General features: G+C 45.8%; 1 protein-coding gene across 1 annotated transcript in view; it reads right to left on the bottom strand.

Moving 5' to 3' along the window:
• Positions 1–11,563, bottom strand: part of DNAH1 (dynein axonemal heavy chain 1) — a 66,127-nt gene extending 54,564 nt beyond the window's left edge. Inside the window, exons 1-10 of the mRNA XM_058032093.1 lie at positions 11,453–11,563; positions 10,838–10,910; positions 8,194–8,368; positions 7,551–7,707; positions 6,901–7,033; positions 5,808–5,969; positions 5,033–5,285; positions 3,026–3,183; positions 2,015–2,226; positions 496–791 (exon numbers count right to left, since the gene is read on the bottom strand). Coding sequence (XP_057888076.1) covers positions 496–791; positions 2,015–2,226; positions 3,026–3,183; positions 5,033–5,285; positions 5,808–5,969; positions 6,901–7,033; positions 7,551–7,707; positions 8,194–8,368; positions 10,838–10,910; positions 11,453–11,563 — 1,730 coding nt within the window. The remainder of the gene's footprint in view (positions 1–495; positions 792–2,014; positions 2,227–3,025; positions 3,184–5,032; positions 5,286–5,807; positions 5,970–6,900; positions 7,034–7,550; positions 7,708–8,193; positions 8,369–10,837; positions 10,911–11,452) is intronic.
• Positions 11,564–11,835: the final 272 nt, after the last annotated feature.

Raw genomic sequence — 11,835 nt, forward strand, 5'->3', positions numbered from 1 at the left:
AATATCACTGAAAGCAAAAATCCTTGAATCAATGTCCAATGGAATAAAATTTTAGCCACTGTGATAACTTAAATTTGGTATTCTTTAGAGATCCCAGGATAGATTCCAATTCTGAGGTTTCATCCAAGAATAGAATTAAGCAGCCATGCTCCTGGTTTTCTTCCTGGCATTCAGAAAAAAATCAGCAGTAACAATTTGCTCCCCCAAGAACGCTGGAGGTGGCTGATCTTTAGAACAGTACATCAAAGCAGCAGACCTTGGATCTGATGGGCTGCTCCATATCAGTAACTGCAGCTGGAAAGCTGTGCTAACAGAGCAGCCAGCTCTGTGTCCTTCCTCCATACTCCAGTGAACATGTCAGGTGGAGGATTAGGGAAAACTGCCCAGCTTAAAGGCCCCACACAGAGCAAAGCTCACTTGCAGAACAGTAGTTAAAAAAACAACAACACTACTCTCCCCTGCTCTTTCTATTTCTTATTTTTCTTTCTTTCTTACACGTAGGGACTGTTGGTGATGTCAGGTCCCCATTCCATGTCCTCTGAACAGTCCAGGACACACTGGCAAGCATCCAGCACAAACTGGGTGAAGCTGATGAGCGAGTTCTGCACCAGGTAGCGCAGAGAGTCCTGGAGCATGAACCTGATGCGCTCCATCAGCTTACACAGCTTGGAGCTCTGGTAGGCATCCCAGTCACTCTCCTCCAGGTTGAACCATTTGCCTGCATCTTCAAGGCTGCTCTTTATTGCAGTCTTTATGGAATCAATCCAAGTACCCTTGAGAAACTCCTGAACCTAGGGCAAAGAAAAAAGCAAGCTGAATAATCCTCTGAGGGCTGATGGGAAAGTAGTATGGCAAGGTGAGCTACTAACGGGGGTTGTTGGAGCTTTCTCTGCTGTGAAAGGAAACTCTTCTCTCAGAGCTGTGGTAGCTAAAAGTAGCTCTCAACCTCCCCACCCCCCCACATATGAGTTATCTGAACCTGGTCATACATCTCCTGCACTGATAAAAGACCTACAAAAAGAAAGCCTGATATTAAAAAGTGGGAGTGCTCTATTCTCTGTTTTGCTCACAGTTTCCTTCCTCTTTTCTATAGAGTGGCATCCCTGGAGCTGTCTGTGTCAGGGTCCCTTCACAAAAAGTTGTGTAGACAGTGTGATGAGCACATAAAGGACAGAATGTTGTCTTCTCTTGACAAGTGAGAAGAAAGAGCAGAAGAAGCCAAGGGCAGCAGCAGTTTGCAGTATTTTAATTTATTAAAATACCACCAAGTGTCACTTCTGCTCCACAGGCAGCTTGCTGCTTGTGTGTACTACAAGAACCTTAGTCACTGAGTGGATGACAACACTGCCTAGCTGAAACAGCGCAGGACTGGGAAGGACCAGCACATTCTCTGCCACTGATTTAGTGTGCAACCCTGTGCAAGTTACTCCATGTGGCCACATCCAGGGTGCAATGTGCTGCTCTCAGCCAGAGGACATGAAGAACCTCTGGTGAGAATTACCACAGAGCTGCAAATTTTTGTCCTACTCTCTCTATTGGCATTGCAAACTGAGTAATTTAATTAAGCATATAAAGAACATAGAGTGTAGAAAAGCATTATCCCCATGAGTGTTTCAGGAGGAATCAAAGATCTTGTGCCTTGCAGCTGGATGGATGGGGAAATAATAAAAAAGAAATAAAAGGAAAAAAATTAAAGAGAAACTTGAGTGCCAACCAGGACCCCTATCTGTGTATAAACCAGGTGAAGGAAAGAAGGGCTGCAGCCCTATATGGGCACCTGTTTAACACACTAAGAGCATGGTCAGCATTGGCTGATCCTAACCACCATGACTCTTTCAGCCCACTCTCCCCATATCCCAATAAATTTGACAGGCACATGCTAATTCCTCCCTGCCCCAAACATGATGTCTCCTTTGACAGCTCATCAGTTTCCAGAAGATCAATCTGCAGCTGCTGCATCATCTAGCACTGCTGCCTGCTCCATGTGCTCATCCCTCACACCTCCTCTGCTCACCTGAGTGAAGGCCTGAGTCTGGATCTCTTCAAATTCCTCCAGAGAGACAAGTTTGGTTACAGTTGTGTTAAACAGAGACAGGACAGCTGCCTTGTTGCACTCATCTTGTACCTGTGCAAAGAGATGGATGGCTTCTGGCCTGGCCAGGAGTGAGAGGAAGTTGAATTCTCTCCGTCGTTTACGGAAAGGATAGTCTGGGATAGGAACGATCCCTAGCACCAAAAAAAGAAATAATGTCATTGCCTGCAACAGCCATTTCAGCTTCTGTTTTTAGAGTACAGGTCCCTTTGGGACACTTGTGAAAAGGACTCTGCTCCAGTGCACAGGGCCTTATCATGCAGCAGCTTCAGCAGAGGGCTGGATGAAAGAGGGAGTCTCTGCTCTGCTGCAGAGACCTTCTGCAGCCTCCCATTAGGGGCTGAGGTGCTGTCTTGGTGCCTGACCCTCCCAAGGCTTTGGCTCATGAAGTCTCCATGTGACAGAACATTGGAACTCAAGAAACTTCCTACTGAGGCTCCAAGGCACAGCTGAGTCATCTCATCTGTGAAAGGCCACTTGTGAAGCACCTCAAGGCTTCCTGCTTTTGGAAGATTGAAGTGCACAAAATGTGCTCCCCTCCCATCTTTTAGTGGGGCCATTTTCCTCCTGTTTGGGGCTCTGAAGGAGCCTGAGCCCTCTTCCCCACCTGAGGCACTTCCCAGCTGGGCACAGCAAAGGCAAGGCAGTCAGCCCTAGCACAGTGGTAAGCCAATCACACTGCCAAACATTTGGTGCCATTAAGGGTACACTTGCAGAACTACTGCAGCTTAGCTGATGAGTTCTAATTATACTGAGGTAACATGAGCATGGAAATATACCCTAAAAAAGAGGAGACATACTCAAAAGTCTCACATAATCTCCTGTTGCTGCCCCTTGTGAGCTCTAATTATTACTCTGAACCCGAGAGCTCCTACAGCAAACCACGAATCCTATCAAAGACAAGAAAGCAAACTGCTTCACTGTGTCCCCTACCTTTCTCTGGTGCTTCCTTCTGCTCTTTGTCTGGAAGGGTAACAAAAGTAAACATCTCGGGTTTGGAAGCGACGACTCTGTCAAAGCTGATCATGTTCATGGTGTGTTTATAGTCTAATTTCACTTCTTTCTCCAGGGTGCTTATTTGGTCTAACATGCTGTTACAAGACACAGAAACACTATGAACCCACGGCATCTGAGCATGTGTATGTCTGTAGCTTCACTGCAAACTCCACCCCTCTCTCCCTCCCTCCCAAATGTGCTAACCCAGAAGCCCACCTACCACTCAACACATCAGGAGAATTGTGCAGACAATGAAGCAGCCAGCAAAGGTATCAGCTGGGCTTTTAATGATAGAGGCAAGCAGGGACTGAGGACTAGGACTGTAGCCTCTCTTAAGTGTCTTTTTAGTCCAAAGCAACATCTCCACTGGGTAGAAGCATTACAGAGGGAAGGAGAAATGACCACCAACTAAAGAAAGTAGCTGGCAGTTCTGGAAAAGTGGGCTATCCAAGCTGGCCTCCCATTTGCCTCCTGTTGTCCATTTCCTCAGCCAGAACACTCACATAAGTGCTGAAACCCTGCTCCATTTGCCTTAGGAAATCATCATCCTTTACCTCAAGGAGACAGAGTACTTTTCTTTATCCCTGTAGTTCTGCTCACAGAGACTAATTACTCTCCTACTTTCCAGTTCAGGCTGGCAGACCATGCAGCTCTTCACACCTTCCTATTTCTGAGCAAGGCAATCAGTCACGGCTGATTCCCAGCAACACCATCAGTGGCTCATGATTCATCAGGCCAGGGACATTAAAATGCCTCCCCAATATGAACTGCATCACAAAGAGATACTCCATTATATTCAGGTGGAGATCTCCTGTTCTGTTTGCCTTCCCCTGTGCAGATCTTATTTTGATTTGTTTTAGCAGCTGTTAATAGGTAGAAGGGTCACCAGCAGACAACAGCCAGGTCTCTGGAGACAACGGGTGGTCTGCAGATCAGTACAGCAATGACTGATCTGTTCCTCAAAAGCACAGGGAGGACAGCAAGGTCAGCCATGCCATGTTTTGTCAACCTTCTTGCTGTTGAAGGCCACTTAACTGCAGGTGTAAGCATGGCTTGGTGGGTCTGCATATGGAAACTACTTCAGCTGGGAACACTGACAGCCCACCTGTACACGTGTCCCTGGGGCTGCCATCTGCCTCCTTCTGATGCCACTCTGGGCAACTGTATGGAGTGCTTGTGCACAGAATGGAAGGCAGGTGAGACCCATGGTCTGTGAGTTGGCTGCTCAAGACCTGCCTCCACTTACACTTGTTTTGCAGCCCTATGAAGTCCCACAATGTTTATGGATGGAAGGCTGAGCCCCCAGACAAGTACAGGATGCTTTACTGTTGGGACCCAGGACATTCCTCTGGCTGCCCTAGTGACTCGAGGCCCTGGCAAGGGGCTCAGAGACCTTGGCATGGAGTCAAAAAGACCTGTGCCTTTGATTTTAGACCATGGAAACAATTACCAACTTTGTGTGAGGATTTACAAGCCACAAGAGTTTGAGTAGAATAAAAGTTAATTTGTCACAGAGTGAAAAAGTAGAATTTTGGGGTTTTAGAATGGGGGTTTAAGAAGCAAGATGAAAGAATCTAGGCGTGTCCTGTCCTTCTCCTTCTTGTCCTCCATCTTCTGCTAAGATGGTGACACTTTTTGATTGGTTTAGAGTAGAAACACACTGTCTAACATAGGTGATAGGTATTGAAAAATTATTGTAAATAAAGTACACATAGTTCTTAGTATAAAAAGTTAACACCACCCCAAAGGTGGAGGCTGTGCCACAACCTGACCTGCTGGACAAATCTCAGCAGGTCAGAGAAAGAATGCAATAAATAAGAAAAAACAAACAACCTTGAAATGCAGAACCAACGAATCTCGACTTCTTCAGTCGTGGGGCTGGGAGAAAAAGAAACTTTCTAATACCTCAGAAGTCATCTCAACCATAAAACCCCAAAACTTTACCTCTTCTCATCCTTCATTTTGGGAGTCTGCACAGCCAAGCGCTTCACCCTCTGCAGGCTTTTCTCGTTGATGGTGTCCAGCCCCTCTGTGGGCATGCAGTCCACGTACAGGTGGTACATGAGCAGCCCCTGCGTCCTCTTGCGCAGGCTGTCGGCGCAGGCCACGCGCTCCGCAAACACCTGCGGGTCCTCGGCCAGGAACTGCAGGCACACCCGAGGCACCCAGTACTGACATGGCAGCAGTGGAGCTCTTCCTGGGAAATCAAAGTACAGCTTGCCAGAGGCTGCAGGGACAACAAAACTCAGAATGGCTCGCAGTGCTGACAGCAGCTTTTTGATAGACAGGATAATTGGGCTGCTTGCGGGAGATCAAAATGAGGGACCAAAGCAGAGGACAGCAAGAGATAAGGAGCATCTCTAAACCTTTCAGGAGAAGGGTACTTCATTTTAATCTGTCCACATTCCCTTTCAAAATGGCATTGACCCAGAAAGCCCAACATTTTACTTTTCTTGAAGGCAGGAAGGATAGGGAGAAGGAATAAAAAGAAAGGTGTCTACAAAGGGAAAACCTCAAACGGGATCAAATTAAGATGTGGAGTTCTCTTCCCTGGAGGTTTTTTCAGATAAGCTTAACAGACACATATCAACAGAGATAACAGTTAAAGGGATTAAATGACTTCTTGGTGTCCTTCTCATGTCCAGCTAGGACAAGCATGGGTAATAAACTGGCTCTCAGACTATATGACAGGTCCCAAAAGACCTCATTTGAAACACACCTTCTGGAGTTCTTCCTCCATTGATGATGGGTCTCCCTTCTTCGTCACGCACCAGACCTTTCTCATCTGTTTTATGGACCAAGTAGAGATCTGTCTCCTTGTCATAATCCAGAACACCAACATCAATCCACTTGTAGATCAACTCCTGGCTTTTGGGGTCGTCTGAGAGAGCCAAGGATTAAAACAGGGTTAGTGTGTTCTCCTGAAGTCCCAGCAAATGGACTTTCCTGATCCAAGTGGTGATGCCACAGTCAAATCCATTTGCTTGTTTGAATATCAGTCAATCTCACAGAGCTTCTGTGTGACCAATTAAATAATGAACTTAGGTTTTACAGGTTAGACTTTTCAACGTTTTGCACACACCAGACAGATATCTATTTATATTGATATCATATGGATACTGGAGGTCAGGGCAGCATATTGCTGTCCATTCAACCTGAGGAGTGATCAGGTGTGGTATTCCCCAAGACAGCTGCAGGCAGAACTCAGCCATCACGTGCTGGCTGCCCAAGGATACACAGAGTTTATGTTTTATGCTTCAGTTTTGCAGACAGCCAAGCCTCTGGAGGCTGCTCCAGAGCTGCAGATGCCAGCTCCCAGGCTTTAAACCTACTGCAGATGTGTTAAAGTGAGCTGCAGCCACAGCTGGCTAGTAATGCCTTCTCACTGAGAAGGCTCCAAATGATTGGAAAACAATGTCCACATCACTTAATTTGGCCCAGGTTTACTACTTGTATGTTCACTATAGTCTTCTGATCCTGTACTTGCAGAGAAATCCAGGCAGAACATATTGTGCCCTACGAGTTAGAACACCCTAACTCCATGAAGATAGCTATGCACCAATAAAGAGAAATTCTGTCTGTGCTGACAGAAAACCAAAAGGCAAAGGCAACTTTAACAAAGTGGAAATGGTCCAGGGCAGGACTGGCAGTCAGTGAGATCCTGGTCTCTGGCTCTGACTGCCTGAGCCTGGCCAAAATGAGATACAGCTTTTCAGAGCTACACTCATCAGAATCTACATGTTCCCTTCTGCTGAAAAGGCCTGTAACCATTAGTGCTGCCCTGCTTGAGCAGGAACTGATTCAAGTTTTACCATGTCCAAGTACATCATCTGTAGGTAAAAGTGCTTTTCCAGGCACTGGCTTTCTATCAGAAGATCCTGGCTCCAGCCCTAGTGACATCCACTCTTCTGGAGTTCGACAGTCAAATTCATCATTGTCAAATACCTAAAAAGCAAAGACATGAGGGAAATTAGGATTTACTCCAGAAACAAGAAAACACCCAATAAAAAATTTCATGAGAGGAAAATATTAACATGCAGTTCCTAAATAGGCTACAAAATATGGAAATCAGTCCAGGTGCAAAATCTGTGCTGATATTTGGCTGACAATTTTCTCCCAAGCAGCAGTATTTGTACCTCCAGCCCTTTCCTAGGGAGAACAAACCAACACCTGGAGAGTTTTCCTGCAGCAATACTGCTGACTCCTGCATTCAGAAGGAAACATGAGACACCTTTCCTTTGGACACACAAAAGCCAGTGAGGAGCACTATTAGTTTTGATAGAAGTTGTGGGCACCCTGCAGAAGATGCTCAGCATCTTGTAGAGACCCTTCAGTGCCCAAGCCAGCTCCAAAGCATTTCCTTGCTTTGTTGCTTGTTGTGTCAATACTGGCTAAGTGTCCTCAGAAACCTCCTGTGATATAAGCAATGAGACAGACCACAGGTACTCACGTCCTCTCTTACCTGTAATGGGAGGTAGATGGGAAACACAGAATCTTTTGTGTCCTCAATAGGTGGCATACTGTCAGGGTCATAGTGCCTTGGCATCAGCTGATTGGAGTCTATGCCCTTGCTGGCCAGGAGCTCAGCAATGTCAAAGGTGAGATACAGCCGTCTCCTCCTGGATTACATCAGAAGAGGAAATAACCACTTAATGTGCCTACAAGCATTCCCATGCCTACAACTCCAGTTTTTCACTGTGCACCCCTATTGGTAAAAACATTTTTGGTACACATTGCATCCATGTATATTTCTTCATTTAAAGCAAAAAATAATTCAGTGGAAGTGGCCTAGAAAGATCAGGTACTCCAATCTATAAATTATATACTGTACTACAGTACTAATACATTATAGAGCATACACAAAACCAGAAATTAAAAAAGAATGACAAAAAGATGACATAAACAATGTTTTCTTCCCACATCCCAGTGAATTGTCTTCTGCACCCTCTGCAATTCATACACATCCCACTTTGGAGACAACTGCCTTACAGGAAAAGGTTTTCTCAAGGATTTTTGACATGTTATGCCTCAAAAGCAAAAGTGAACACCCTAATCTGCTGTGTCTGTTCCACAGTGATGCCTCTAGCCACTTTCTGGTTACTTACCTCTCTACTTCAACCTTCCTAGGGTTTTGCCCTGGAACACGTTTGAAAGGCATCTGCACTTTGGGCTTAAATGATTGTTCAGGGAAATCTGACTCAGCAAGGATCTCAGTGGATGGTCCAACCATTTGATCCTCCATGAGGCTTTTAAAGCTTGAAGGCACCTTGAATTTTGTGACTAAGAAACAAAGAGAAACACATCTGAAACCACCAGGCATCACTTTGCTTTACATTCACACACAAAGGAGAACTCTGCTGTGTACTGGGTTGTCTGTAGAAGTCACTTCACTAGATTTGTAAGAGAAATCAAGCAGACATCAAATTAGAAACAGAAAGAAAGACCTTTTTTTTCCTGCTACAATATGTGATTATGGTTTTCCAGTATCAAAATAATAGTATAGAAGAAAACTCCACTGAGAATTACTGTCATGTAGATTTCTGGGATTCAAGGCACTGACCTGGCTCTAAGGAGCTCTGTTTGTTCCCAGCTTTGCTGCAGACTCTCTACATAACAGTGGGCAATTACTGTCTCTAATGCTTCCATCACCCTCAGAAAGGATCCCCCTGCCTCTCTGGGGGGCCCTGAGACCAAGAGTCAGTCCTAGCTGAGAGGAGCTTGGTCAAGGTAGTGATAAAGGGTTTATGAATATTATGGGGGAAAAGAAGCTGCACAGGTCATCTTTGTCTCCTGAAGTGCCTATTCACACCTTGGGACAAACCTCTCTCTTCTCAGCTTTTGCTCAATCAAACCACCCACTCACATCAGCAACGGTGTGAGAAAAAATTGAGTTAAACAGCCAACAATCTCACCATTTGGCCAAACATTTTCAACAGAAATTTGGACTAAGAAAAAAGTATACGTTTCCAAGAACTGGCAGAAATTAAACCATGTCATTTACCCCATAAATAAACCAAACTGTTTATATTGCTAAACAAGTTGCAAATAATAGAACAGCAGCAAACTGGGAATTTGAAGCTTAACCTAAATTAAGTAATTGCATGCAAGCTTTAAAAAGCACTATTCCCTAGACAGAGCTAAGCATTGAACTAAAAATAGATTTTAGTGGAGTGAGAGAGATTTTCCTTTGATGAACTTTCACACTCTATCAAGGAGAAACCCAAGGTTCTGGTTTGGAATTGGGTATTTTGAATGTCAGGCTTTGAACCCAATTGTTCACTGTGTTGCATGTGCTTCTGGAGTCATGGATGTGACCCTTGATTTCAAAGCAATTGTGCAGAGCAGCCAATAATGCCAAAGCCAGACATGTTTCAGGATGGTTAGGTACAGGAAGGGTCCTCTAAGAGGTCATTCCCTTGTCCTTCTAAAATGCCCCCTGGCTCAGCCCTTGGAGCTGTACGTTATCTGCTTAGAGACTAAAGGAAACAGCCACTAACGGGCTCCTCTCTCTCTACTTCCCTCCCTCAGGAAGGGCAGCTAGCCTGGCATGAATGTGCTCTTAAACACTTGCATGGTCCATAAAGTAATTTTGAGGAATCCCTAAAATGCAGCTCTTTAGCCTCGTGTACATCTCTTGCCCGGGGTCTTTACAGAATGGCCCTGATTTGTATTTGTTGTCAAGGAGCACAGCTGTTCCAATTTAGTCACTTTATTGTTGCCAAATCCTGGCACCATCCATTATGGCACTTTGTGCACTATCAACTATTTATGTCAATACTTAGTGTTTCATTTGCATTTACATTTCCAACCTGATGGCTTCTTCCCCCTTGAAGAAGCAGCAGATCATAAATAGTTCTGTCTCCACTTGTTAAAGATGAGTCTAGCTTGTCAAGATTCACTTGAGGAAGCAGTCATTTGTCCTCACTCATGAAAATAAATGTCACATCTAAGCACAGGAGGGTGGTATATACAGCTCCCATCTTTCTCTAAAATCCTCTCACACACACACTTTCTTCCCACCCACTGCCAGTCTATGATCCATATCCCCAGGAGTGCTCTAGGGGCCAGGAGAGTGCTGGCAAACTTTCAGCCATTCTCTGTTCCTATATTTGAGCATCCATGACACAAGTTTTTGTAAGCAGGTGGCACCAGCAGCTCTGTACACACAGAGCCCTTGCATCTAGGGAGAACAATCTGCTCTGGGGTGCAGCTGGGTGCAGAATAAATAAATGAGGGAAGGCCATGATTTTGGCTATATCTAAATCACAAATACAGCTTTCACAGGCAGGTCCCATTTTTGGGGTTGTCATGTGCTGGGCCAGCAGTTTAACTTGATGATCCTTGTGGGTCCCTTCTAACTCAGAATACTCCATGATTTTCACAGGAAAGGGACACTGCTGGCTCCATGCACAGTAAGAACACATGCAAATTCAGTGTTCTCCTGGCAGCAGGACCAGAACTCCCACAGGCACCAGCACAGTCCACCCTGAACTCTGGGGGAAGTTGATCTATCCAGGAGAAAAGGAAGCAGGGTTTTATCACCCACTCAGATCACTTTGCTTCACCTCTAAATGAAATTCACTTTTCATGGGATATTCAAGCAGCTCAGCACCATTCCTGAGCACTGAAAATGAAAGCAGAGCAGGAACCCAGAGGCAGCAGCCTAATTCCCAGCATGCCCACTATAGGCAACCTGAACAGTTATGGCCCAGTTTCCTGCCCCACCTCACTCCCTCTCAGTGCATTTACCTTTAGGGGTGTGCTGCTCCTGCTCTGCCTGGTTCACCAAAGACTGGGACGTGTGGGGGCCACCAGAGGCACCCTGGAATGTAAGGGAAGTGTCAGAGCACAGTTGTGGTATACTGTGAGTGGGGATCATAGAGGTACAGAGATAAAATGTCTCTATAAGACTGACTTTACCAGACTTTAGGGACAACTGAGACTGTGAGTAATGGTCAGAAAAGGCTCAGAGACACAAATACCTGAAAAGTTCAGGGGCAGGGGATCTCCCAGCAGCATGTGGCCTGATGTCACCTTAGGATGTTGGCTGGGGGCAGATTAGGCAGCCAGTCATTAGGGTTTTACTGCCATATATCACCACAACCACAGCCTGCCCTGCCATACTGGCATCCCAAACCAGGCAATTGTGACAGTGCTGTCACTGGTTACAGAGGAAGGCAGCACAGCTCTGACCAGGATGAGCCTCATGGCTTCACTTTGTAAAGATCAAGGTCTTGCACAAAGGCCTTGGAGCAAAGGAAGGGCTGGGACCTGGGGTGAAGCCTGTATGTGTCCACACCAGCTGTACCATCAGGCTTTTCCTTTCAGGACACTGCTGGAGAAAGAGCTGCTCTTTGCACTTACCCCCGAGCTAGTGGAGGGTCCTGGAGTAGGGACATCAGCTGAAGCCCCACTGCTGGTGCTAGGTTGGCTCCTATTCAGAAAATCCCTCAATTCCTTCCTTGCTTTGTCCATCTTCTCAGGACAACAACGCTGTGACGTAACCCTGGGCTTCCTGTGAGTGGAAAGACATTGAGCCTGGCACACAGTGTATCTTTGGCACTCCTCCACACCCTCCCACAGTGCTGGACATCCTTGACTTGCTGCAATGAGTGGGTAACACGGAAGGTTCCATCCCCTGATTCCACACCATTCACGACCTGGGGGCCATCAGACTCATGTGGCTGCCTCAAAGGCTCACTAACCCTGGAGAAACAGATCACTTTATTATTCCAGGTGGGGTTTGG

The sequence above is a fragment of the Melospiza georgiana genome, chromosome 11 (genome assembly GCF_028018845.1).
Source record: "Melospiza georgiana isolate bMelGeo1 chromosome 11, bMelGeo1.pri, whole genome shotgun sequence".
Taxonomy (NCBI): Eukaryota; Metazoa; Chordata; class Aves; order Passeriformes; family Passerellidae; genus Melospiza; species Melospiza georgiana.